General features: G+C 48.2%; 9 protein-coding genes across 9 annotated transcripts; 4 read left to right on the top strand and 5 right to left on the bottom strand.

Annotated features, from left to right (window-relative positions):
- Nucleotides 1-1,070: 1,070 nt before the first annotated feature.
- On the bottom strand, nt 1,071-1,555 carry BT62DRAFT_921355 (uncharacterized protein; the record flags this gene model as incomplete). Its single annotated transcript, XM_043184296.1, has 4 exons — nt 1,071-1,123; nt 1,149-1,332; nt 1,409-1,484; nt 1,515-1,555. The coding sequence occupies 4 exons, from the start codon at nt 1,553-1,555 to the stop codon at nt 1,071-1,073; spliced, it is 354 nt and encodes a 117-aa protein (XP_043037566.1).
- Nucleotides 1,556-2,092: 537 nt separating this feature from the next.
- BT62DRAFT_249998 (uncharacterized protein) lies at nt 2,093-3,824 on the bottom strand. The gene is made up of 3 exons (XM_043180236.1): nt 3,495-3,824; nt 2,538-3,442; nt 2,093-2,475 (listed from the first exon to the last, which is right to left on the bottom strand). Exons 2-3 carry the CDS (start codon nt 3,423-3,425, stop codon nt 2,218-2,220), a joined length of 1,146 nt encoding a protein of 381 aa, XP_043037565.1. The 5' UTR covers nt 3,426-3,442; nt 3,495-3,824; the 3' UTR covers nt 2,093-2,217.
- A 1,088-nt stretch (nt 3,825-4,912) lies between these two features.
- On the bottom strand, nt 4,913-5,599 carry BT62DRAFT_952450 (clathrin coat assembly protein ap17; the record flags this gene model as incomplete). The annotated part of the gene is made up of 6 exons (XM_043188237.1): nt 4,913-5,014; nt 5,065-5,117; nt 5,170-5,290; nt 5,346-5,417; nt 5,469-5,528; nt 5,576-5,599. 6 exons carry the CDS (start codon nt 5,597-5,599, stop codon nt 4,913-4,915), a joined length of 432 nt encoding a protein of 143 aa, XP_043037564.1.
- Nucleotides 5,600-7,022: 1,423 nt separating this feature from the next.
- Nucleotides 7,023-7,338, bottom strand: BT62DRAFT_952449 (uncharacterized protein; the record flags this gene model as incomplete). Its single annotated transcript, XM_043188236.1, has 3 exons — nt 7,234-7,338; nt 7,104-7,184; nt 7,023-7,055 (listed from the first exon to the last, which is right to left on the bottom strand). Coding segments are annotated over exons 1-3 (168 nt in total), but the record flags the coding sequence as incomplete, so codon positions are not given.
- Nucleotides 7,339-7,531: 193 nt separating this feature from the next.
- BT62DRAFT_1077890 (FAD-binding domain-containing protein) lies at nt 7,532-10,561 on the bottom strand. The gene is made up of 17 exons (XM_043179342.1): nt 10,027-10,561; nt 9,827-9,969; nt 9,756-9,771; nt 9,556-9,688; nt 9,460-9,506; nt 9,384-9,404; nt 9,233-9,328; nt 8,966-9,177; nt 8,838-8,915; nt 8,656-8,788; nt 8,372-8,603; nt 8,301-8,316; nt 8,167-8,247; nt 8,055-8,125; nt 7,975-8,008; nt 7,849-7,923; nt 7,532-7,801 (listed from the first exon to the last, which is right to left on the bottom strand). Exons 1-17 carry the CDS (start codon nt 10,088-10,090, stop codon nt 7,712-7,714), a joined length of 1,542 nt encoding a protein of 513 aa, XP_043037562.1. The 5' UTR covers nt 10,091-10,561; the 3' UTR covers nt 7,532-7,711.
- Nucleotides 10,562-10,715: 154 nt separating this feature from the next.
- BT62DRAFT_952446 (ArfGap-domain-containing protein) lies at nt 10,716-12,577 on the top strand. The gene is made up of 4 exons (XM_043188235.1): nt 10,716-10,972; nt 11,021-11,139; nt 11,193-11,393; nt 11,443-12,577. Exons 1-4 carry the CDS (start codon nt 10,904-10,906, stop codon nt 12,443-12,445), a joined length of 1,392 nt encoding a protein of 463 aa, XP_043037561.1. The 5' UTR covers nt 10,716-10,903; the 3' UTR covers nt 12,446-12,577.
- An 883-nt stretch (nt 12,578-13,460) lies between these two features.
- On the top strand, nt 13,461-14,474 carry BT62DRAFT_249897 (uncharacterized protein). Its single transcript, XM_043180235.1, has 3 exons — nt 13,461-13,477; nt 13,534-14,312; nt 14,369-14,474. The coding sequence occupies exon 2, from the start codon at nt 13,692-13,694 to the stop codon at nt 14,295-14,297; it is 606 nt and encodes a 201-aa protein (XP_043037560.1). The 5' UTR covers nt 13,461-13,477; nt 13,534-13,691; the 3' UTR covers nt 14,298-14,312; nt 14,369-14,474.
- Nucleotides 14,475-17,055: 2,581 nt separating this feature from the next.
- Nucleotides 17,056-23,185, top strand: BT62DRAFT_971330 (uncharacterized protein). Its single transcript, XM_043189017.1, has 22 exons — nt 17,056-17,209; nt 17,266-17,782; nt 17,835-18,049; nt 18,107-18,533; nt 18,584-18,719; nt 18,775-19,214; nt 19,270-19,365; nt 19,412-19,633; nt 19,689-19,771; nt 19,822-19,934; nt 19,988-20,203; nt 20,255-20,650; nt 20,715-20,818; nt 20,878-20,994; nt 21,048-21,162; nt 21,219-21,334; nt 21,393-21,557; nt 21,616-21,967; nt 22,050-22,414; nt 22,469-22,516; nt 22,566-22,872; nt 22,929-23,185. The coding sequence occupies exons 2-22, from the start codon at nt 17,436-17,438 to the stop codon at nt 23,019-23,021; spliced, it is 4,473 nt and encodes a 1,490-aa protein (XP_043037559.1). The 5' UTR covers nt 17,056-17,209; nt 17,266-17,435; the 3' UTR covers nt 23,022-23,185.
- A 194-nt stretch (nt 23,186-23,379) lies between these two features.
- On the top strand, nt 23,380-25,600 carry BT62DRAFT_1029987 (thiamine diphosphate-binding protein; the record flags this gene model as incomplete). Its single annotated transcript, XM_043178323.1, has 6 exons — nt 23,380-23,631; nt 23,698-23,827; nt 23,878-23,980; nt 24,027-25,089; nt 25,142-25,180; nt 25,239-25,600. The coding sequence occupies 6 exons, from the start codon at nt 23,380-23,382 to the stop codon at nt 25,497-25,499; spliced, it is 1,848 nt and encodes a 615-aa protein (XP_043037558.1). The 3' UTR covers nt 25,500-25,600.
- Between the last annotated feature and the right edge of the window lie 335 nt (nt 25,601-25,935).

Below are 25,935 nucleotides of genomic sequence, written 5' to 3'. Positions count from 1 at the left end.
TGATGATACTGATGAAAGCTAATGACTCCCATTTCATTGACAGACTGTCAAGAAACTCATGAACATTGCCTTTGGCTGGGCAATGTGACTCCATAAACTGCTGCTGAAGGTTGGTTTGTGCATAGCTGCTCTTATTGGTAAACTCTTTTTTGATCTTTGATCAGGCTACAGCAACTGTGGGAAGATGCTGAATCTTCATAGCAACTGAGTCAGGGATCTTCAAGAGCAGGAAGTTCTTGGCTACAGCCTCATCTTTCTCCCATTCATCTAGCTCAGCCATGAGAGCTGTTGTGGGTGCAATGAGAGAGTGTTTGGGCTTTGATCCATCAAAGTGATCCCATTTCCCTTTGGCTTGAACACCAGTGGAAAAGCAGAGGTAGAAGATGGATCAGTTGTCACCAGATGTGTTCAGTGTGGGAACATTCAATGGTAGGCCTGTAGTCAAGGCAGCAATGGCAGAAGTCATTTGAGTATGAAGGATGGGATAGAGTAATTCTCAGGGCTGTATAACCTCTAAGAAAGTGACATGTGTTCATAGCACCTAATAGAGTACACTGTTAGCTATAATGTAGACTACAGGATACCAATCAGTAACATAAACAAAGTAATATAAGTAGATACTCACCCTCACACAGCATAGCAATAAGCAGAAATGTGGTGAGGGTGTTTGATGGACTGTATTCAATATATATAGTCCATCCTGACATAAAGGGATATCAAGCTCCACCAGCAGGATACAACAGAGCTCCTGCTTGCTAATCCAACAAATAGAGGGAATCTGTAAGGTCTGACAATGGGTGTTGGCAGAACCTCTCGACAGTATAAGTAGTATGTCTACCCAGAACACGAGATGTCGAGTTGTAGATATTCCCAAAGTCTTGAGGAATACAATGAGGAAAAACATATAGAAATGTGAAAATGAGCTACAGCGATGACGGACTAGAAATCGGTTTGATATGTTCAGATGCTTAGATCGTGAATGCTTTACATATACATTATTATAATGGTGATCTATAACATTATATACATGCAACTGAGATATTGAAACTGGAATAGTATTCAACCCAACCTCAAAGCACCACGTCTACTTGTTCATCTCTTACTCTGCCCTGGCCTTCTCGGTCTTGACGTCACCTCCATTCACATACCAGCCATCTTGTCGCTGGTGTTGCCGGTCACCAAACCTACAACGAACTGACCGTATCTGATCACGCAGTCGGCAGTCGCTTTGGCGTATCCTTGGACTTTGGTGGCGGTGGTCTCAGCTTCACCATCGGTGTGCTCCTTCTTGCCGTCGCGAGCCATGGAGTCGGATCCAACGGCGTTGCCTATCTAAAACTGACGTTAGCAAGGTGCAGACGATGTCGACATCGTGTGTCGAAGAAAAGCGCATGTCTGCGCGACGTACCACCTCCTTCACGGTCCCCTTTGCAAAGTTGAATGGTAACTGGCCTTGCTGTAGGGGCAGCAGGTAAGTGACGCGTCTGATGTTCCCAACGACGGCGACAACGTACCTGGAGTCACCAGACATCATGTTGGAAACAGAGTTGGACATGGCGAAGAATGAGTTAGTGAAGAAAAGTGGTGGCCGCGAAAGTCATGGACGTGACCCCCTCCTTATATACCCTGGTTATTTGGTCCAACCTTTGGTCAAAAATATGATCTGCGATGAAAAGCGTGCTTAAAATAGACACAAATGATGTAGTCGACGTCATGTCTTCAGGGAACTAAAAATAGTCGTCTTGGACAAGGTCTCGGTGTGCCGCTTCTTCACACATGCTGCTTCGTCAGCCCGTTTTCTAGGACTAAAGTAAGGGCGAGAAGGAAGAGATGGTACCATCAACTTCTTGAGGCACATTTGTCCCCTGGTAGTCATATCCCCCGGCGTCACTGAGGGTACAACAAGACTCGTACTATATTAGGGTCGTTTACAGCCGAAAGAAGATGGACTACATCAGAGGGGGGTAAAGATACAAACGGATGAAATAAGTGTAGAGAAAGAATTGTATGGCGAAGGGGGGCGAATATGCCCTACGTGGCATGGCGAGCCCATCCCAACGATAACCTACATATGTATATGTTCGCGGAAGCTACAGCAATTAGTGGTATATAGCCGAGCATTAACATGAAATACAAGAGCGATGCTTGACGAGTCGATAGTCCAACGTGCATCCCTGGTACACCATACCACAACGAGTCATACCACAAAACCCTGACCTAGAGGTCCGACCTCCACAACAGCTCAGGACCAACTTCCTCATCAATTCTATACAACCCATCCACATACGTGATCACCGTCCTCTCGAATTCATGTACAAAAACCACCATCACCACCGTCGGGCAATACAAGCGCAGCTCACTCGCCAGCGCCCTAAACGCGGCCAAGGTCGACGGAACCGGCTGCCACCCAGACACCTCCACCTCGATGCAGTCAAGCCTCGGAAGCCTCATCAGCATCCCGTAGAAGCGCAACCTCTTCATCGAACACAAAGGCAACCGTCAAAAAACGAAAGATAATGGGCGAAAGAGGTCCTGACCTCTCGGCCAGCGACGGGCAAAGCTAGAGTGCCCAAGTATCGAAGCTGACGTGCTGTCCTCGACATGCCAACGATGGTGCTGAGAAGCTCGACCGAGAAAGGCTCTTCATACGTCGAATCCGCTATATCTAGCGAACGGAGTTCAGCGGTAGATAATTGGATTTTAGCAAACAGAGTCGTCATTTCGACCCTTTTCGCGTCGGGGTCTGAGCGTGAGAAACACGTTTTGAGACGTATGAGAGGACGCCGAGGCGCCAAAGCCGCAGCAGCTTCGGTAAAGGTGCATTCTAGAGTGGCCAAGTTAGGAAGTGAGTTGGCGGAGAGAGGGGAGATGGTGGTGGGTGGAGCAACGGATGCATCCATAAGAGAATCTTTGTAGTCTATGATGTACAGATCGTCGAGATCCTGTTGGTTTTCTAAGAACTTGACGAGGTGTGCGTCCCAGTCGAGATCACAATGGAAGCTCCTGAGATGGAATGGGCAGTCGTCCAGAATCCAGGTGTTCGATGATGGAACGCCACGACCTATATGAATGTTGAGGTACCGTAGCCGCGAAAGCTTTCGGAATGCGAGAGAGATGGTCGGCCAGTACCCCTCCGGAAGCTCTTCGACATGTGGAACTTCCTCCCCCTCCTCTTCACTTTCGTCTTCTGAGGACGCTCCTGCGTGCAAGGTGAGGGCATCCACACATGCCGCGACGCGCGGTTGCTCCGTCAGAGTGGCACAAAGAAGCATTGTTGTCCCGATATCCTGCATGTACAACGTGTTATAAAGCGCACGTTCCGCGGCGTACTGAAAACCTTTCGAGACCCTGCACAAAGCCGCGATATCAGCACGGCTTCCAACATTTTTAACTATGTTGCGATAAGCCTCCAATGACAAGTACATGCACTGACGAGCATAACCTATAAAAGAAACATTTAGCTTTAGGCTGCCGGAAAAACGCGTGCTACTTACGGCCTCCCGGTGCGGGAGTTGAATTAGGATGGAACGAAAGTTGAGCAAATTTCTGCGCGACGTAAAGGAACAAAAACGCGAAAGACTCAAGGACTGGAGCTGCCCAGGGTCGGCAATCAATGGAACAACGTGAAGCACACGGCAAGAACGCACCCGGAATGAGCTGTAATGAAATCGTTATGAGGAGATAAAGAACGTAGGTTATTAGTCTCCGCGTTGTGGGACGGTGTTGTAATCGGAAATATATCACCTCACGGCTAAGATAGACCCTTCATTTATATGTTCTATCACCGTGGAAAACGACACGGAGGCATTTCGGAACCTAGGGGGAGATCTCCGGGTACGCGTTTTGGTTCCGCAAAATTCCCATCTCTATCTCTGCTACAATGAGAGTAGACGTTGAAGCCCATGGGATATATATCCCCCTGCTGATGAACATCGAAGACAGTCAGGTACTAGTTACTCGACCACGCGAAAGCCATGTGCGAGCAAAATCGGCATCCTCGGTCTGTGGTTTCTTGACGACGACCAACAAATATCTTCCACAGGTGTCGGCGAGGGCCCCGGCAGTTATAGAGAGGCCAGCACAGCGGGCTGGACAGCTGAAGTGGGAAAAAATTTCCTAATAAAAGGCGCACGGTTACCCATGATCGCATCCGAAGCCGACGTGAAACAGTATGCATGTCTGTACGCAGTGTAAGCAGGTCATTTGGAATATGTGCGTTCTGCAGCGTGACCTAACCTATAGAGCAAGACCTTCACAGCTCGGGGGAACTAGCAGCGCTAGGCGCAAAAACCGGTGCACAATAAGGCAGGGGGGACAGGCTGGGCCATTGTCAGATGCGCCACTTCTCGTACATAGACTTCCGGTCCCAATTTATGTGCTGAAAAAGCTCTATCAGTTCCCAGAAGTGTGCGAGAGCACAGGCAGCCATCATCTCCATCTAACATTGTCAGTGCTGGCAAGTAGATATGAGAGAACCTACGTGCGGTAAATTGACATGGTCTTCGTACAGCCTCAATCCAACGAGGAAAGAGCGCGCAAGAGGGTGGAAACGGGTTGACAATAGACAACAACTGCCATGTTCAGATCGCAACAGAAGTCTTGCGTGCTTCGGTCAAGAATAGAAACCAACGGGGGCTAAAATTATATTCATGCGGCAAAGACTCGGACCACATTGACAATTATCATCATCAGGTGAAAAGACTGAATTGAAGTACACCGAGTTCTTTATTATCACCTCTGATATCATCTGGGGTAAGATGATGTCGAAGACTAAAAGACGACCGCATACCTGAGATTGCCAAGTCCAGACCCATGGTATTTTATCAATATACAAAGAGATACAGACATACTACACACCGCCATGTGAGATCTTTATACCACGGATTCAATAGAATTATTACTCACTGATACACTACTCTAGCTTTTCCAGTTCCTCCAACCGCGACAGCACGACGTCTTTGCTGGTCTCTTCAATCTCTCCGGCCAGGAATATCTCGTCAAGTATGGCATACACCTGTACAGTCTGAGGGTCTGAACACGGCGACGATATGGATGGACACATACCTTGTAGAAATTGAACACAAGGTCAAGTTCACATACGTTGTCAAAGAACGAATCTGCAAGGTACTTTCAGCGCCGTCGAGTAAGCGCTGATGACGAGGCACGCACCCAAAACTTCGACAAAGAGATGTATGGCTTCCAGATACGCCAACTCGTTGTCATTGGCATCTACACATACACAGAAGAACAGGCCAGCATAACGACGATAGACAATCTTGTAGTTTCGGAACTATCGGTGGCTGTCTGAGCAAATCTGACCACAAAGGTAGTACAAGGAACTTCACCTCTACAAAATTCGATTGGTACTTCTGATCCCGGGGAGCCACAAGCCTGTGGACGTCGCCGCGCAATCTGACCTAAACATTGATATTGTAGCTTGCGAATCCGTCCAAGGGCAACGAACCGACCTTTTCGTCGTCATCATACGGGACATACCACTTCGACAATCGTGTCTTTCCTTGACGATTCTAAGTGCGTTGAGCGTCAGGGAATGCGTTGCAGACGGATGCCGTACCTGGACAAGAATGAACCTGATCATGACGGTGAAATGTTAAAGCGGGAATATTCTTTCCGGCCCTGAATCAAATCTTGTGCACAGCCACAGTCGGCCCCTTTGTCCCTCGGGCCTCGGCTTCGTTTTTGGCAATCCCGAATCATATTTTGGTCGGGATATGCAGGACCCAAAAAAGTTCGGACAAAAAGTTCGGACATATTTGGGTCAAAATATGAGAAAATCTTCGCATCATTGGCCCGAATTGCCTACAACGCTCAAAACAAAAGTCAAAACCCGTGAGAACTTTCAGACCTTGAGTAATTATGTCCGAACTTTGCGCACTTCTGTGGACATCTCTTCTCACATCTCATTATTACACGGCACGGTTACACGGTACGGTACCTGAATTGGGGGTCCTGGATATATTGGCGATGATATTTTTCCAATGGCCCGCAAAGGCCTCTCCTGTTCCCTAGGTTCTAGATCACCCTTTTACTCTGGATAATAAGAACATCTCCTTTGCTGCTGCTACCACGAAGGAGACTGATTTGGGGTACATCAGATGCATTGTTGCGCGGTTGTTAACTGCAGACTTAGATCAACGTTGCGCCTGTTCGGGAAATATATTCATCAGCAGTCTGCAATATCTCCCACAGCAACCTTAATATCAGAAAAATGCGTTAAATATTGGTCGTATTTTCAGCTCACCTTCCATTCCGTTCAATGTCATTGCTTATATCAAAGCATGAAGCACCCATTAACCTACGGAGTAGGAATTATTCTCTCATAATTGTGTTGACCTTCAAGCTGTGGTTGAGCACGAACACCAAAGGAGCACAAATCTAGACAACCTTTCCCAGACATATCCGCAGCACGAACCAAGCTGCCACCGCTGTAGAAAATATATCTTACAGCCAGCGAACCAAGTGACCTTGGTACTAAACGCCTTATCCGAGTAATTGATATCTCTCTGTTTGACATGCATCAAATACGGGCAACATGACCCGCTGAACTTGTCCTTGCGGTGGAATGAGATTTTTTGAAGAACATCCGCATGCTATCCCATTTCCCATTCCCTCGTCACTTGCAAACTTTAGGCTTATTCAGGCACGGCTTCCCTAGATAAATATATGGTTCAATCCAGACACGAGCTCAGAGCTGTCACTGGTGATTCCAGACACTCAGACTTCCTTGATATCTCACAGCTGAAAGAAGTGTTCTTCCTGGAGAAGCATTCATCCTTTCCAATCACGCATTTACTGCCTATCTCCGAGATGCCGCTGCCACTGCCTCCCAAACAGGTCTTCTTCCCATCTATATCTTCTGGGAATCGATTCTTCATTCAGGGACATGTTCTAACTTTCTTCTGGCCCTTTCTCAGGCATGTGGACGTTAGAAGTAGTTGCTAGTTCATATACCTACCACTTCGAATTCTACACGTGGAGTTTTGAGTGACATCGCGCGAACAAACAGCTTGCTGTTCCTGCTTGACCAGTTTTGCCTTATGACGTTGTTAGTTAGGGGCATCATCCAGGTGCAGGATGGGCACCTTCTCAATGGCAAATTCCTCATCTGCCTTTATCTTTATTTCTCTTGCTTTCTCTAGTGCCTCCCGCTTGATGAAAGCGACCTATCCAGTCCATTAGCCAACCACCATTAGGAAGGGTTCCGCCGGGTACCATTTTGTTCAATTCAGTGAGGACTTCATCATCGTTAAGAGGTCGGGTCGACATGTTGGCAGAGAGATATATGGGTGGTTAGTAGGTAGTGTTGGCTACTCCAAGGTGGTGATCGTCAAGTCGCGCGATACAGTAGCAGCTACCTTACTGTGCGTGATCAAGATGAGGGTGTGATTTTTGGAAGGACTATTACACCTATGCCAACATTGCAGTAATAATCCTCGGTGCGGTCTAGAAGACGCTCAATTCACCAAGCGCTAACTCAAGTCTTTTGATCTTGTTGTACCTGAAAATGAAAGCGGTAAAAGTGAATACTTAATCTTTCTTTACAGAGATACGAGAAAGCAGAACTACAAGTACTCATTATATGTTATATAGATTTATAGGCTTAGTACAACGATTGAAGTGCCGGCTTTAGGTATCAACAGTCATCACGAGATAGAAACAGACTCGACGAGGTCATATTCATGAAGTCTGTTCACATCACTCCAATAATCTCTCCAACGATACTCTTAAATGTGCCATTCGGGTCAAACTGTTTTCTGACCTCCGCAAATCGGGACAGGCTCTGCGTGTACATCAGTACCCACGTGTATTAGGCTAGGTAGAGCTTACATCCTGATCAAGATTCTTCAAAGCCTGTTGGAATATGGAACGAGTATTCTTGGTCCAGTGAGGACGGACTGGGAACTGAAGAGACATGAGTATCATCCTCGACAAGATCAAAAGCCGCTGTCTCACTTCATTAATAAGCGTAGTGGCCAAAGTCGCATACCTATCAAAGTATCAGCTCAGGACAATGGGAAGAAGAGGTCGTTTACCATTCTTCGTTATAGCGATGATGGTCACCCAAGGTTGGGCGAAAGGTTGGGAAGTCAAACATAATGGCACCCTATGTACTCGTCAGCCGTGAAACTGGAAGTCCAGCTTAACACCCGCCTTTGACCAATCACCGGGAATTTCACCGGCACGTTCAGTTGTTTGACCCAAGAGGCTATCGAATGGTTTCCCAAACTGTAGCCGACGATATCGGCGTCCATACAATAGACAACGATAAGAAAGCTTACTTTGATGTTGATACCACTGAATAAAAGGTTTAATGAATACCTACCAACGCAGAGGACGATGGGTAATTCACCTTCGATACGTCGACGTCACTGCTTCGCCATCAGCTGCCGATTGGTCAAATAGTTCACGAACGCGCTTCAGGAGTTGATTGGCTTGTGTAACAGGAACTGCGAACTCCAAAGTCAGGCCATGCAGGCCATAGTACCACTCCGTCTCCTCGTTTGGATACAGGCCTCCGATGAGGACGTCATAAGCCGTTCCATAAACAGGCCAGCTTAGAAGAGGCACGTTATATGTTTTCTCTACCAACTAATCAGTGACTATAACGAGATCTTAGCGATAGTTAACACCCACCATGGAAGTTTGGAGCTGTCCAGATGGCGTACAACACGCTCTCACTAAAGAAGTTGGGAAGGCTGAGGTTCTGACCGGCGTTGAGTAGGGTAAGTGCAAGGTTCGCTTCGATCTCTGTCACAGAAAAGGTTGACTAAGGGAGGATCGGACACTGGAACCAGACCCTAGCCGAGAAGACCAACCTGAAAAGCGTCTTCTGGCTGATCAATATCAACCACACCATACGTTCGAAGATGGAACTTTTTCAGTCCTGGCCACCACTACATTCGCGTCAGTACTGATCCCGTTTCACAACGCAAACAAAGCAAACCCAATAGTTTGCAGTCACATAGGGCGAAATTTGCGCGTATATATCTCCATTCAAGACATCGTCCTCATCTAAAATGGTCTGATTCGCGTACACCTTGTAATCTGAGACGACCGCAATCTCCACTCGGGCGATGACTCCAAGCAGTCCGAGGGATGTGGTAGCGGCCAGCCAGGTGTCATTGGTTTGGTCCCTCTCAAGATGAACAAGATCACCTGTTCAATAGAATTATCAGCACTAGCATCGACCGGACCAACTTTAAGTAAGAACCCTGTCCGTTGATGATGTCTAGGGCCATCGCGGCACTAGAAACCTGAGAGTCCTCACGTAAAGAGGACCGGTGGGCACCCATAGCAACGGCGCCGGCTATTCAAACGTATCAACGCCACCGGAATAGATCGAGGCAGATATGAGCTCCCACCGATAGTAATGTTCCAATTAACTGCAGAGTGTGTAGATAAAGCCACCGATGTCACAGTACAGAATACAGGACTGACCTAGGGTATATCCAAGGGCTGCACCACGTTCATGTAGCCATTCTGCCCTAGGAGAATGCGATGATGCCAAGAAATGTGAGCCAATGTTGGACTTACAATTGTGGAAACGTGACGCCGGCCTCAACAACTACACTTCCGACACCATCTGTCAATTGGAGATCGGAGATGCCGTTAACAGCGTCGGTTTTAATTATGATTGTGTTAGGATCGTCTGAACACATGGTATCATCTAGAGCCAAGACGGATTCTCAGAAAAAAAAAGTCTTTATAGTGACGCTAGAAAGTGTGATACACACACCACATATGCCCATTCTGTGAAACTGATGATTCAGTAGTGAATTGTAAGACGTCAGAATGAGTTACTTACGCCACTGGCTCGGACAGGAATGCCGTTATCACTGGCATTCTTGACAATACTGACTATCTCGTCAACCGTGGAAGGCTGATAGACTTGCGAAACGGCATTGCATGCGGGAAACCCGGGTCCGTCGAAGGTGTTGTAAGGTTCAGCTAGCGCGAGAGATGAATTTCGAGGGACAGAAGGTGCAGAAAATACGGCGACGTTACCAGCGACCAAGGAGAAAAGGGAGAGGGTAAGAAAGAAGGTAAGAATATGATTCAGGTTCAGCATCGTCGAGCGCCAAGAGTTCACGAATATTGACGAGAGAGATAAATGGCCTCCCCATCGCTATAACACATGCTACCAAGGACATCAGGCTGTATTCTCGAAGAACTGCTGCATGCTCTGGTGAGGATCAACTGGTCTGTAAACATGTGGCTACTGAATTGCCACGAAAGGTCGCGTGAGCCCTAGTCAAACATCCCTTGGCTGCTTGGTCAGGCAAGGGAGAGAGAACCTGTGCATCGTCAATAGGGCGGCAAAGACAAGAGAAATCTGCTATCTGTCCAGTTGAAGCACGGAAACAGGGTGTTTTGACATTGTGTAGTGCTTCGCGGGTACCTTGTGATCAGGCATCGAATCACAGGGCGTCAAATCACAGGGCTTTCCACTGGCAGGCATACTACAAGAACCTCTCCATGATGGTCCGAAAGGTGTACCTGCTGTTCCATTAATTCGGAATATTAATGAACGGGTTGTTACCTGTTTTTTTTTCGCACAATATGACTATTCCCATGAAGCTGACCTTGATGATCAGATTCTGTACTGAAAGGGCCCCGTAAAACGTGGGATGCCCTCGGTCTCTTATTGTATGGTATAGTAGTCGTCGGAACTTGAAGGAAGAACGAGGCCGCACTTTCATACGTCTGCACTTTTTCCAAGCATCATTGCTTTGATGAACGGTTCAGTTCAAAGAACAAAAATCCGATTTGATTTCAGCAACGCGGGGCTAGTGGCTGTGCGCTGCCTAAACGGGACACACTGAACGCCGCCGGCCACGACACACGCTTCGCCTCCGACCACGAGGATAAATTACCGAAAAAAATGGCAGAGCCAACGAAACAGGAAACAGAGCAAGTGTTCAAGGTCCTTAGAGTGCAGAAAGGCAACAAGGTCCGTTAAAATTCCCAGATACGACGCCAGGGGTTCACTGGGAAATAGGCCTGCTTTGATTGCAATGCGCGTAACCCAACGTGGTCCAGCGTTACCTTTGGAGTATATATCTGTTTAGATTGCTCTAGCAACCACAGAAATATGGGCGTCCATATTTCGTTCGTTCGGTGCGGTTCTCTTCGTATCAGAAGGCGTAACGGACCACTGATAGCCGGCCTAGGTCGACGAACCTCGATTCGTGGCAACTAGCACAGCTTAGGAACATGAAAGTAGGAGGGAATGCGTTCGCAACGGAATTCTTCACAAAGCATGGCGGCGCATCTCTCTTGAACGACGCTGATACCAAGAAAAAGTACTCTAGTCGCGTCGCAGAGCTGTATAAAGAGGAGCTGGCGAAACGGGTCAAGGACGATGTTGCTAGGTTCGATGCCTTTCAAGACTTTTAATTACTCTCGCTTACTCAGGAGTAGATTTCCGAATGGAATCGTCCTTGATGGAGTCGAAAATGTTGCTACTCCCACGCCAAAAGAGCAGACAGAGGACGATTTTTTCGAATCATGGTCGAAGCCTTCAACGCCCAAACCATCCGCGCCCGCCACACCCAGAGTTTCCACACCACCTATCATTGGTACGCCTTCTCCAGCACAACCAGCATCAACGCCTAGTTCATCTGCTCCCCGAACGATCACGTCATCTGCTGCCAGTCGCGCCAATAAACTAGGCAGCTCTCGACTCAACTCTGCATCGTCTACGTCCTCTACTTCATCTGCTGCGAAAAAGTCTAGACTTGGACTCGGTGCTTCCAAGGCGAAACCGGTCGACTTTGCCGAAGCAGAGCGGAAGGCCCTTGAAGAGGCGGAAAGAGTCAGGCAGCTAGGTTATGATCGGCAGCGAGAAGAGGAGGAAGAAAAGGCCAAGAAAGAAGCTGCCGCTGCCAAAACAGCCTTGGAGATAGGCCCCACGAAAGGGTCTGGATCTACCACCACTGCAGTGAAAAAGCCCAACCCTGCAGCAGAAGCTCAGAAGGCTGCAGCATTTCCAAGACTTGGTTTTGGTGCCGTGCCAGGTACAGGCGCTGCGAACCTTACCGCTGCTGCCAACTCCACACGAATCAGTACTTCTTCGCTTGCTGATGACTCTCCCACCACTGCTCGTGACAAGTTCGGGAATCAAAAAGCGATTTCTTCTGATATGTTTTTCGGGCGGAACGCGTATGATCCCGCAGCCGTCAGTGAAGCACAGACGCGGTTGCAATCCTTCCAAGGTGCAACTTCTATATCGTCAAATCAGTACTTTGGTCGTGAAGAGGAAGAGGAAATGGGTATGGGTCGCAGGGGTGATGAAGGGCTGCTTGGAGATGGTAGCCTCGCTGGCCTGGAGGTTGCCGCACGTGATGCTCTCAACCGTGTTCTGGCAAATCCTGACGTGCAAAACGTTGGAGAGAGCATCCGAACAGGCGCTTTGAAGGTATGAGCCTCGTCTCCTGAGGATTCTATCATATCTTGATGCTTATGTTTCCAGCTTTCCGATTACTTAGCTCAAATGTCTGAGAGAGGCTGAATGGGGTGGGGTGGTTGTTGTTGCGTTTTTTGTGTTTTTCTTTTGGATGGTCTTATTACGCATTTACATTACTCGTAGGATTGAAATGTCAGCGTCAGTGAATACATATCTACTAGATCTGGTCACCAAACAAAGGTCCTGCGGTGTTCGATAAGACTACTTCATTGAAATGCGAGTAGCGGATCTCCGGTACCTCCGTTGACTACTCCTCCAGCTCCTCCTCGAGTTCTTGGCGTCTATGTCAGTGCGGGTGATGATGGCCTCGTGTTGAGGATAATTTGAATTCCGCCCCCAGCATGAAAACCATCACTCTTTTGATTGGTCAGTCTACAGGAGAACCCGGCCAAAATGTGCGGGCGTAATGTACACAGAGTGCATCGCCATTGTTCTGGTTGCTGTCAAAAGTCAACGTGTTTTCCATTCAACGTCAATGTCTCCGGTGAGCCTATTTCCTGGAAAACAATGCACGTTTCGCTTTCAGACATCGGGCCATTTTCCGGCAGCCGGGTGGTATAATCGAATGCGTAGGCTACTACCTTGGTAACGATGGGGAGGCCCAGCCTTATGGCCCCAGCTGCGTCTACGAGTCAGTTTTCTTTTGCAAAACTACGAGCTCGTCGTAAGGGTACTTCAATAATTGCAACAAACGCTCGTAGTCGTGCGCAACAACCTTTATCTCGTATCATGATGCGGCAACGTCACTGTGGGTTCATACTCCACTGCTTCCTAGTGTTTTCAGATGGTTCCAATTAACCCCTTCTTTTGTTGGATTCTTAGGACGGGACCACTTACCCAAAAGGCATTTCCAAAGAGCCTACTTACCCGTGGTGTCTGAAATTTTAACGGCATCGTTGACAACGACCTAGAATTTCACCTTCGACCAGCGCTTCATCGATTCCTGCCGCAATTATCAGTAAGCCGTGCTTTCAATCGTCTTTGCCGTGTGTGAGTGATATATTCGATGATGACCGCCACATGCATGCTTCCCATAGTTCTAAAAGGGCGCGGCTGGCTTTAGAAAGTTTTCTGGGGTCTCATTGGCGATTCAGTTTCAAGGCGCTAGAGCAAGTCAGCTGGCAGCGTGGAGTGGCCACGTGGCTGGCGAACCTTCTTCCCTCGAGCGTAGGTCTCGACGTAGTACTGCGTCGCTACCAACGATATGGCCATCTCAAACTCCGAAACCTTCAAGCTCCGTACGTCTTTCCCCAGCTTCATCCTTGACCCTTCCGGCTCAGTATCACTCGCACCAGTTCCCTCCGATGTGATATGTAAACCGATAACAAGGCAGCAAACGATAGCGTTACGCCATTCCGTGCTTTGGCCTGGAGAAAACGTCACGAAAGTGTTACTACCGGAAGACGAACTGGGCTGGCATTTTGGTGCCTTCGTACCGTCTCGTGTCGAACCAATTGCCGTCATCTCCCTTTTCGCTGAACCGGTTCCCATGAAATCCATCGATGGTCCTCTGGATCGGGTCCCCGCTACCGATGACCCTGCAATGCCAGAAGGCATGGCTACACGATTCCGCAAATTTGCCTGCGATCCTTTGTTTCAAGGATGCGGAGTCGGAACAAAATTGCTGACATACGTGTTTCACTTTGCGCGTTCAGATCTGCACGCGAGAGTGGTATGGTGTGATGCAAGGGTGTCTGCGTCCGCTTGGTATAGGAAGCGGTCAATGGTTTCATTCGGGGATCCATTTTACAAGGGGGCTGTGGAGTATATTCGAATGAGAATTGACTTGGAACCTCTTACAGGAGGTTGAACGCAAGGCCTGAAGGTGAGTGTGATACCGGTGTGATTATGGGGCCTTTTTCTGATTATCAAAACCGGCAGACAAAAGTGCGGCTATTTTTTTTTTTTTGGCCAGGTCTCTCGGAAACCAACAGTTTATTAATTCACTGTAACCGCATGGACCGTTGTGAAATGAATCGTCGCCTCGAGACGGTCTTCTAATAGCTAGTAGTTTTATATATCTCTCAAATTCATCACTATTATATTTTATCCTTCCATCGAAGCTTGTTCGCCAAGCGTATGTCTTTATCTCGGAATTCGGAATCCTCATGCTTCTACGTCATGGCTCCAAGGGCGAATCCCATCCGTTCTTTGGTTTTTTTCAATACCTGTCTGAGTCTTATCACTGTGACAGACCGGCGTCAGTAAATAATACCTGCTCTGGCCCTATCAGCTGTGAGTGATATGGCAGAGTTTCGACTGTGATCTAAACCGGAAAGGAAGGATCAATACGGTGCCAACCGCGGAACAATCAGACAAATACCGCAGTGCGGTCAATTACAAGCTTTCACGTGGCAGCCCTTAGAGTTCTGGAGAAGACGCGCGTCTGGTACTTCCTTCACGTTGAGGAATCCTATAGGCCACGTTTGGCCATGTATGACCTTGAGAGGGACAAAAATGGAACGACCTCTGGTCCAAGTTTCGGTCATTAATTTCATCTCGTAGGCTGTTGGTATTTCAACCCGTGTAGTTACTATCGGCCGACCCCCGGGCGCACCAGCGGCGGATCGATAGGATTTTTTGGATGTCCGCTGATTGTACATTGTTCACTCGATTAGGAGGTTCGGTGGCCTTTCGGGGATCCTGATTCGGTTCGGACAGTCTAATGTAGATCCGTGTGTTTTGAGCTACGAGCTACTCAGTACTGGCAACAATCAAAATATAGAATAACAAACCATCTGCCAGTATAAAGAGATCCGTAGTTGCGAGTCTTGTCATCCAGCGCCTCTTTTTCCTTCCCCTCATCCCCCAATCTCTACGTAGCTACTGTCCTCTCCTCATTGTCCCTCCCTGTCTTCGGGGTATCAGCGAATGCCTGTACGTGCAGTTAGCGCGTCAGTTGGCTGCAGCTTCCTCGAATGACCTCTTTCTTATTCACGTCATTCCATTCATATTCTGCGATGTCGGCCCGTGAATACTGAGTGACCATCGTTCATCACTCTCATTTAACTATTTTCTATGAAACACAGACCGTCTACGTGTCTCTTGGCTTCTTTTCTGCTGGAGACGAGCGGGCTCTGTTCATAGCCAAAATAGTTAGTGGGAGTCATTGCTTCGATGGTCCTTACGTACACTCTTGGGCGCGCCCAGACTTGTGTTTCCGTGGAGGTCTGTAGTACCACCGGATGTTGATTTGTTTATTGGATGTACAAGTACTACTCATGGTGCTTAAAATGCAAACTCTCAAAAGATATTTTTACGCAAGGACGTCTGTCGTCCAGGAAGGATTCCAACACGCACACGGATCAAAGCTTGAGGAAATCTAGCATCATAAGCTATCAGGTACCAACTAAAACCCTGCATCCAGCAACTTCAATCGTGATACATAAACACCTGATGTAGGTGTTATTTTTAGCGGCCTCGTAAGAGTTGCCTTTTAAGGGTGTGAATTCTCGTTATGCTTACGTTCTAGCACTAGGATCGCAGAGGATCGTCAGGTTGAGAGTTTCGCGACATTGACGTCGAGCCATTGTGCCTGATCGTATCCACGGTCCTGCAAGACATTGAGTTTTGTGAGAACCCAAGTCAGCGAACGGTTGCACTTGTTGCATCAAGGCATGAATACTTGGTACAGTTGTGTTCACCCACCCACCGCACGCCGCAGATCATTCCAAGTCAGGAGACATGTAATTGCTTTTTTTTGCTAGGGTTATAGTGGGTCTTGTACTTATGCTCGCAAACTTTGCACCGACAGATCGGTAACTTGTTGGGACCCTGCAACGTGAGCTTTCTGGAGATTTGTACGCGACGGATTCGTCATCACCCAAACAGCGAAAGAAATGATATCTGTGTCAAGTGACACCCCACGGGCCGAGGAGATGGCAGCAGAAACAGCGAAGCTACTCACAAAGGATTAGAATCAAAACATTGAACTGACGCACTCATCAGAAGCCCATAAGTCTGATTCGGTCAGGTCGTCAGCCCACTCCTCACAGCCAAGTTTGTCTCAGGGAGCAGAGATATACTCTTTTAGAAGTGTGATAACATGGAAGGTAACGTAATGAGTATGTGATACGCCGGTTAAAGATACTCTGATCTATCCTCCAGTTCGGAATTTATTGGGTAAGCTTTCTCGGACGTTACGAAGATGCGGTGCAATATATATCATCTGTAATGAGAGCATCAGAACTGATTCACAACTGTAGGCATGGATAGCCCGCTAAAGCGAAAAGTCAGGGAGCCTCGAGTTCTTCCGTCATCGTTGAGACTTTCAAAAGTGGTGCTGTAATTCATGGCGTGGAAATGAGGGTACGGATGTCCTTGACTCCATAGAGTCACCACCAAATGTGTTGATAGTACAGTGCTTGAATAATTGTATGATTAGATCAACTGACGGGATAAAACACTGCTTAGTGTGTTACGACGGTTGGCGTCGGGCGAATGGCGTTCAGTGCTATAAACGGAAGTGCCTTTCCGGGTCGGATAAATCTTACGTCATTATTATTTGCTCATGTATTACTGTAGCATCGGGTCACCCGGAAACTCTTCTTGTTCAAATGTCGACAAGCGCCACGCTCAACATCTGTCACGCGCCGGGAATCTTCACTGAGGCTCTACCCTTTCCTTGGGTCCATCTACACTAAGCCTTCCGAAGGGCGCGCCAAAAAAAATACAGTACTTTTCATATCAGTTCTCGTGACTGAATAATTAATAATTTGTGCGGTACGTACGCGTATGATGCCGTCGACAAATTCTGACAAATCTATCGTTTTACTCAGGCGTTTCACTCTTCTTATTATGGTTCTTGCTATGTCAGATACCATTACAACTGTCAGCAAAGTGCCTTAGCGCGTTGCCTGGAGCGCAGGAATATATAGGGGCGGCCCACGGCGCCCACGTAAAGCACCCCATCAGTTTATCCGGCTATCCAGCCTAGTCTCGGAAACTGATGATTGCGGGAGGTTTCGTTGACACGTCCTTGGGGTGTTACGCGTATCGAGCCGATTACATCTTGGTTAAGATATATATTTATGGATGGCTGCGCTGTGAAATTAACCGCATCTCCACATTTCCTCCAATCCATATCATGCCCGGGGAAGAGACTCAAGCGCCTTCTTCTGGGGAGTCGGCCATTTCCCACGTTGATGTCAACTACTTCAATCCTGATGGCGACGGAGAATTGCGTAGGTCTCTCAGTCGAATGTCGGCGGCGACCCAGAATATCGAAGAAACAGGATCTTCGGATACGCTCCACGCTTTTGATTTACGAAAAGTATTGGAACAAGTAGCTGAACAGTATGTCAATCTCTCCTTGGGTCTGGAGTTGTGTTCACCAATTTCTTCTTAGGCGTGAAAAAGCGAATATCAAGTCACGAGAATTGGGAGTCATGTTTGAAAATTTGCGAGTCATCGGACTCGGTGCCACGGCTTCGTATCAACCAACTCTGGGATCGACTCTCAACCCTTTGGGTATCGTGGAAGGCATCCAGGCCGCTCGACATCCCCACACGCGCGACATTCTATCAGGTTTCGAGGGAGTTGTGAACCCGAGTGAAATGTTGTGTATGCCTTGTTTTTTTTTTGCCCTAGGCTAGCTGTTATTAATATTTCTATTTTTAGTGGTACTGGGGCGCCCCGGGTCAGGCTGCACGACCCTGCTCAAGACTCTGGCTAATCAACGCGGTGAATATCACGCTTTCGAGGGCGATGTCCATTTCGACTCTCTTAGCCATCGCGATGTCTACAAGAATTATCGCGGCGACGTTGTTTACTGTCCCGAAGATGACGTCCATTTCCCTTCCCTTACTGTCGAGCAGACAATTAAATTTGCGGCTAAATTGCGTGCGCCTCACCTTCGTCTGGGATATTCTCGAGAGGATTATGCCGAACACATCACTGAACTATTGACCACCGTCTTTGGTTTGAAACACGTGAGAAAGACCCTTGTCGGCGATGCTGCTATTCGTGGTGTGTCTGGTGGGGAGAAAAAACGCGTGTCCATTGCAGAGGTTCTTGCAACCCGGGCATGCGTGGCGTCCTGGGATAAGTAAGTGGCTTTATATTGCTTTGATAATATAGGATCTGATGTATTCCCAGCTCTACTCGCGGTCTTGATGCGTCCACCGCTCTTGAATTCGTCCGTGCCCTTCGCATTGCCACCGATATTGCGAAAATGACAACCATCGTTTCCCTGTATCAAGCCGGGGAGTCACTGTACAAACTTTTTGATAAGGTAGATAGCTCCCGCTGACCTACTGGCGTGTATCTCATCTGATGACACATTACAGGTCTGCGTGATTTACGAAGGCAAGATGGCATATTACGGCCCTGCTAACGAAGCGCGCTCCTATTTCATCGATATGGGTTATGAGCCTGCCAATCGTCAAACTACTGCGGATTTTCTCGTTGCCGTTACCGATCCCAATGGCCGGATACCGCGTTCAGACGCCTTGCATCTTCCCCGGACTGCGGCGGAATTTGCAGCCCACTTCCAAACTTCGGGGATTTCCAAAGCGAACAAGGCCGAGATTCAGCTTTTCAAGGCGGAACGTGTAGGCAAAGCCGATATGGTTCAGTCGTACAAGGAGAGCGCACGAGAGGATCATTCGAAGCATACACGATTGGGTTCCTCACACTTGACATCACTGCCGATGCAGGCTAGAGCGGTCATGCTACGGCGAATACAGATCCTGAGAGGGAACTTGTTGGCGACGATTTTGAATCTTTTGTAAGCGATGCCACGGTGATGAAATTCCGGAAACATTTGCTCATGAGAGTGATAGTTCCTTCCTCTTCCAAGGTATCATTATTGGCTCCGTGTATCTCAAAATCTCTACTTCCACGAATGCATACTTTTCTCGTGGGGGTGTCTTGTTCTTGTAAGTGATGTCCTGGCTCATTTTGGATTATCTAACGCTTATTTAGTGCATTGTTTTTCTCTGCTTTGATCTCCATGGCCGAAATCCCTGCACTCTATGCTCAACGGCCTATCATACTTCGACAACACTCGTGGGCGCTATATCATCCCTTTATCGATCAAGTGGCTTTGGTTCTGGTCGATATCCCCATGGCCTTTGCATCGTCGGTGATCTTTTCGGTCTTAATCTATGAGATGGCGCAATTACAGCAGTCAGCGGGACAGTTCTTGTGAGTACTTTTTTTTCATCTGTGGGAACATTATCGTTCATCTCTCCCCTTTCAGCATATTCTTCTTGTTCATGTTCGTCGTCTCCATTACGATGAAGAGTTGGTTCCGTGCCGTCGCGTCCGCTTTCGCGGCAGAAGGTGGGAAGGTTCGGCCGGTTTGCTTCGTCATTGTGCTTATTTTGAACTAGCGCTTGCCCAAACGTTTGCTGGTATTTCTGTATTGGCTTATGCTGTCTATACCGGGTATTCACTGCCTTTACCATCGATGATCGGTGCTCTCAAATGGATATCGTATCTCAATGTATGTCTTGGTGACGTACTTTTTATGTCATTACTGACAGAGAACGTATGTAGCCTTTGAGGTGGGGTTTCGAATCAGTCATGACCAACGAATTTCGCTCTATCAATGGCAGCTGTGGTTCCTTGGTTCCGCGTGGAGCAGGATACGAGAATGTCTCCTTGGACAATCAAGTATGCCCTGTCGTCGGAGCGCAATCCGGCCAGGCTTTCGTTGATGGAAACACCTTTGCGTACCTTTCATTTGATTATCGTTTCAGTCACACTTGGCGGGTATGTGTCTGTTTTGACATGCATCGCCGATTTCTCATCAGTTTGGCATAGAATTTTGGCATCATCATCGCTTTCCTTGTCGTGTATACCTCAGCTCTCCTCATTTTCACTGAAGTCAATACAAAGTTAACTTCGGCAAACTCCGTCGTCTTGTTCAAGCGTGGGGCAAAAACCGATGCAGTGCCGAAGAAAAGCTCCGACAATGATGACGCCGAGAAGGCTTCTCAAACCACAACACGAGGTGGGGGTCTGAGTGACGAGGAAAAGTCTGGCGATTACGATAAGGCGCTTAAGTCAACGCCTTCTGTGACGGATGTGTTTTCCTGGCAGCACTTGACTTACACCGTTCCAGTTGCGGACGGAAAACGAAGACTTTTGAATGGTGTTTCTGGATTTGTGGCCCCGGGAAAACTCACTGCACTGATGGGGGAATCGGGTGCTGGTAAAGTGCGATTTTGGTCTATTTCTAGGCGGCAAATGTGAACTCCCGGCTGATTATATTCTGTGTTAGACGACCCTTCTTAATGTCTTGGCGGAGCGTGCCAACGTTGGTGTCATTACTGGCGACCGGTTCGTTAATGGACATGCCCTCCCAAGGGATTTCCAATCTCAAACGTATGTCTAGACTTATTTTCCGTTGGACTTCCTTGCGTGCCGATTGACCGGTGTTATAGTGGATACTGTCAACAGCAAGATACTCATGTTGGATCGGCGACCGTCCGCGAGGCGCTTTTATTCTCCGCGCAATTGCGTCAGCCCTCATCTGTACCTCTGAGTGAAAAAGTGGAATAGTACGTGGTGCTTTTATCCGATCGATGATGTTCTCTCATACTTCGGTTCCTAGTGTGGAGAAATGTATCCAGCTTTGTGGTTTGGAACCGTATCGGGACGCGACTGTCGGTTCTTTGAGCATTGAAAACCGGAAACGGACGACCATCGGCGTGGAACTAGCAGCGAAGGTAAGGTCAATGTATCAGCAGATTTATTTGGGAATAATTCGGTGCCTCTGCTACAGCCCAAACTACTGTTGTTTCTTGATGAACCAACCTCTGGTTTGGATTCCCAAAGCGCTTGGGCAATCATGCTTTTCCTTCGTGATCTTGCAGACAATGGACAAGCCATTTTGTGCACGTAAGTCATCGGATTTCTAGGTGGATACCTACTCTGGGCTGACACAATCCCCTACTAGCATCCATCAACCATCGGCAGAACTCTTCCAAATGTTCGATCGTCTGTTGCTTCTCCGGAAAGGTGGTGAGACCGTCTATTTTGGCGATCTAGGTCACAATGCCACGACCCTCATCGACTACTTCCATGCTCACGGGTCACGTCGATGTGAGCCGGAGGAGAACCCGTATGTCTCGCCTTCATATGTGATTATAACGCGTTTCTGACTTACAACGTGTTACAAGTGCTGAGTTTATGCTTGACGTCATCGGCGCCGGTGCATCTGCGACCACGAGAGAGGATTGGCATGAGATCTGGTGTAACTCGGACGAATTCACGAAGGTTCAGGGACAGATCCAGGAAATACACGCCAAAGGGCGTTCGCAGCCTGCGGTGGGAACTACCTTGCATTCGGAGTATGCCACATCTTGGTTCCATCAAGTGGTACAGCTCGTTAAGCGTGATGCTTCCGACCATTTCCGCGATCCTAGCTACATGATGGCCAAGATGATGCTGAATATTATCGCTGGTCTTTTCCTTGGATTTTCATTCTTCAAGTCAAAGCATACGCAACAGGGTACACAAAACAAACTCTTCGTGCGTTTCTCTTGTCGTTCTTTCCGCCATTACTACAGCTAACATCTTGTTTTCCCCCCCTCCCCCGCGCGCGCGCCCCCAGTCTATCTTCATGTCCACCATCATTAGTGTTCCTCTGGCGAATCAGCTTCAGATTCCCTTCCTCAATATGCGCTCCATCTACGAAATTCGCGAACGTCCAAGCCGCATGTACACTTGGACTGCCTTGGTGACTTCGCAGATCCTCGTCGAGGTACCCTGGAATATCCTCGGGTCATCTCTATACTTCTTCTGCTGGTACTGGACGTCTGGGTTTACCAGTGATCGTGCGGGATACAGCTATCTCATGATGTGCTTGATATTCCCGTTGTACTATACTACGATTGGGCAGAGCATCGCTGCTATGAGTCCCAATGCGGAGATCGCTGCTATTCTCTTTAGTTTCCTCTTCTCGTTCGTGCTCACGTTGTAAGTGAAGCTCCTTTGCTCTTCCTTTGTTCTATTGGCTTATATATCGGACAGTAATGGTGTTGTGCAGCCTTATCGAGAGCTCGGATGGTGGAAGTGGATGTAAGTTTAAATTATGCTCTCGAGTGCATGTATCTCACAGTTCCTGCAGGTACCGTCTCTCCCCGTACACTTATCTTATTGAGGGTGTGCTGGGCCAAGCCGTCGGTCACCAGGATGTTACGTGCTCGTCAGTGGAACTGGTCACCCTCAATCCCCCCGCTGGACAAACATGCAGCCAGTACATGCAAACCTACATTGCAAGAGCGGGTGGGTACCTCACCAATCCCGATGCTTCGTCAGCCTGTGGCTTCTGCTCGACTCGCACCACTGATGAATTCTTGTCCAACAATTTCAATATTTTCTACTCACATCATTGGCGGAACGTTGGACTAATGGCCGCTTTCATTGTCTTCAACGTAAGCTTTCCCATTTTTTTGAGGATTTGTTTAGAGGTTGAACCTATGCTTTATAGATTGTAGCAACTTTCGCATTCACTTTCTGGTTTAGAATCCGTACCCGGAGCGTACTAGACATTATTCGTGGCCGTGGACGTAACACGCATTAAGTAGAAGTGATGACTCATACTGTAACACTTAGTCGACTTATAGATACTAGACCTACTTAGCCGTCTCTAATTAGACGGTGCTATCATTTTAGACATTATTTAATTATGGACGATGAATGTTCCGTGGACAATGCATTAACGCTAGAATTTTTGATGAAAATTATTATGGCAAAAATTATGTTTGTTCAGTTTGAACCGTATCGTTCTTTGCTTTCTTACCACCACCACAACCTTCATTTCGCCTCGGCCGATGTCGATATCCAGCGATGACAAACTGATCACCTGTTCGCACTCATGATAAAAGGGCCTGGAAGCGGATGAAATTGTACATATTTTTTCCCATCGTCCTTCCTCATCGATGCTGACCACGTCTTCAGTGTTTTTGCGAACCCTCGCAGAGTGTGGTATCACTCATGCGTTCGTGAATTGGGGCTCTGACCATCCGGCATTGCTCGAAGAACTCGAAAGACAGCGAATCGAGGATGGGAAGACTTCACCGCTTATCGTAACGTGTCCGAATGAAATGGTCGCGCTGAGCTCGGCGCAGGGATATGCGCAGGTGACTGGGAAGCCAGCTGTGGTTATTGTGCATGTCGATGTGGGCACCCAGGTGAGTGTTCACCTTTCCGTTTTTTCGCGCCCCCCCTTCGGCCTTCATGCATATTGAGTGCGGCAGGCTCTAGCCGGTGCTATTCACAATGTCGACCGCGGGCAGACGCCCGTCCTCATATATGCGGGTGCTTCGGCATTCTCCAGCGATGGAGAATTGAAAGGATCAAGGAATGAATGGATAATGTGGATTCAAGGTGTGGAGGCTTTCTTATCTTAGCGACGCGCGACCTCTGAAATGGAGTAGATGTTCCGGACCAGGCAGCGATAGTCCGCCAGTATATGCGTTATACAGCGCAAATTAATAGCAGTCACACTGTCGCTGAGGTTGTCAAGCGATCCGTACAAATGTGTGTGCGTTCTTGTCTCCAGCGAATTACGATAACACTTTTGCAGTGCGACCAGCCATCCGAAAGGGCCCGTTTATTTGTGGGGCCGGAGAGAAGTCATGGAGGCTGAAGTCGATGCCTTCGTACTGGATGCTACAGGAAAAGATCTCCACCAGTGGCCGTCCGTTGAGGCGACTGCTTTGGCCCCAAAAGCGCTGGCCACCATTGCTACTACCCTCTTGACTGCTGCGAATCCTCTTATCATCACCTCTTCTCTCGGCCGAAATGTGAATGCTGTGGAGCCGTTGCTCGTTCTCTCGACTCTTCTTGCGATTCCGATTTCTGTCACTTGCCCTTCAGCCGTCAGCGTCCCTTTCTCTCATCCCTTCCTCTCCGGCATTTCGTACCTTCAATCGAATACTTCTAATAGCCATCTTGCGAATGCCGATGCCATCCTTATTATCGACTCGGACTTACCATGGATTCCTGCTCTGGCGAAACCCAACGACGAAGCCCGGGTCTTCGTTGTCTCGGGTGCGGACCCACTCAAAGCATCGTCCATCGGCTCATGGCACGTTGCAGCAGAAATGATCTGCCAGGCGGACGCCCAAGTGGCCCTTACGCAGATAGTGGAGCGCGTCAGGCAGCTTGACGAACAGAGAGGGAGCGTTGGGGAGCAGATTCTTGGGAGCAGGATTGTGCAAGAGCGAGGGCAGCAGCTCAAAGATGCCCATGCTGCATGGCTTGAAACTTTGGTCAATCGAGAGCGGGAATTTTCGGGAGACCATTTGACTGTTCCGAACGTCATTGGGGGATTGAGAAGAGCCATCGAATTGCATACACCAAGTCGTGGGATGAAAACGCTGGTCCTAAATGAAAGCATAAGCAATTTTGGACCAGTATGGGAGCATCTACGCCCGACGGTCCCAGGCAGTGTGCTGACTTCCGGTGGTTCGTCTTTAGGTTGGGCTTTGGGAGCGTCCGTCGGCGCTTATATTGGAGGCAAGGTGAAAAGCTACCAGGTCCAAGGAACTCAGCCATACGAACTTGTTGTGGCAATTGTAGGAGACGGATCGTTTATGTTTGGTGTTCCCAGTTCTGTCTACTGGATGGCTCGAAAGTATGACACAGTGGGTGGCAATTTCACTGGCTGCGCACTCATTGACTGATCATGGATGTTAGCCTTTTCTGACCATCGTTTTGAACAACGGCGGTTGGAAGGTACGTTGCATTGGAATTTGCTGCTTGTCCTTACATCTAACGCAGTCTCCTCGTTTAGTCTCCTAAGCTCTCTATGCTGGGTGTATACCCCTCAGGTCTAGGTAGTCAGGCTATTGGCGAGCGACTCTCTGTAGGATTCGGTCCGGATAGCCCCGACTTTTCGCAGATTGCTATAGCCGCTTCCGGCGGTTGGGCTTGGGGTAGGCGAGTGGCTGGCAGTGATGCTACAGCTCTGGAAGAGGTCTTGGAAGAAGCAGTCAATGTTGTTGTGAAGGAACGCCGATGCGCTATCCTTGATTGTATATTGGAGTCCATCTGATGATTTCATACTCTCAGTGAGCGTTGACCGTCATTGAACCTTAAAGAGCTGCCGAGTTCTTTAACGCCGCAAGAGAAAGAAAATCTGATTGACCTTTGTGGGAATAGGCGCTTAAGAGATCGAAGTTGTTTGCGCCTTATGCAGGACTATTTGCAGGCAACTCCCACTACTGTCGCTCGTCCTCAAGGCCCCAATGATGATGATCCAAGTTCTCAGAAAGACACAGGTTGGGCATGCAAGAAGAACGATTGTAACATCTGTGGCGTGAGTGGCTTGCAGATTATGAGAGACTCTAATTTTCATAACTCTTATTATAGTGTCGTGCGGTTGGCAGGACGTCCTAATGGTCCCATTGCAGGAGGGGGGATTGCTCGACCGAAACCCCCGACTAGACCACCGGCTAGACCTAAACCAAGCCTATGACGTGGAGAGTTTT

This window comes from Guyanagaster necrorhizus (assembly GCF_019112545.1).
Source record: "Guyanagaster necrorhizus MCA 3950 unplaced genomic scaffold BT62scaffold_19, whole genome shotgun sequence".
Taxonomy (NCBI): Eukaryota; Fungi; Basidiomycota; class Agaricomycetes; order Agaricales; family Physalacriaceae; genus Guyanagaster; species Guyanagaster necrorhizus.
Note: the sequence above shows the minus strand (reverse complement) of the source record. Positions and strands in the feature narration are given on the sequence as shown.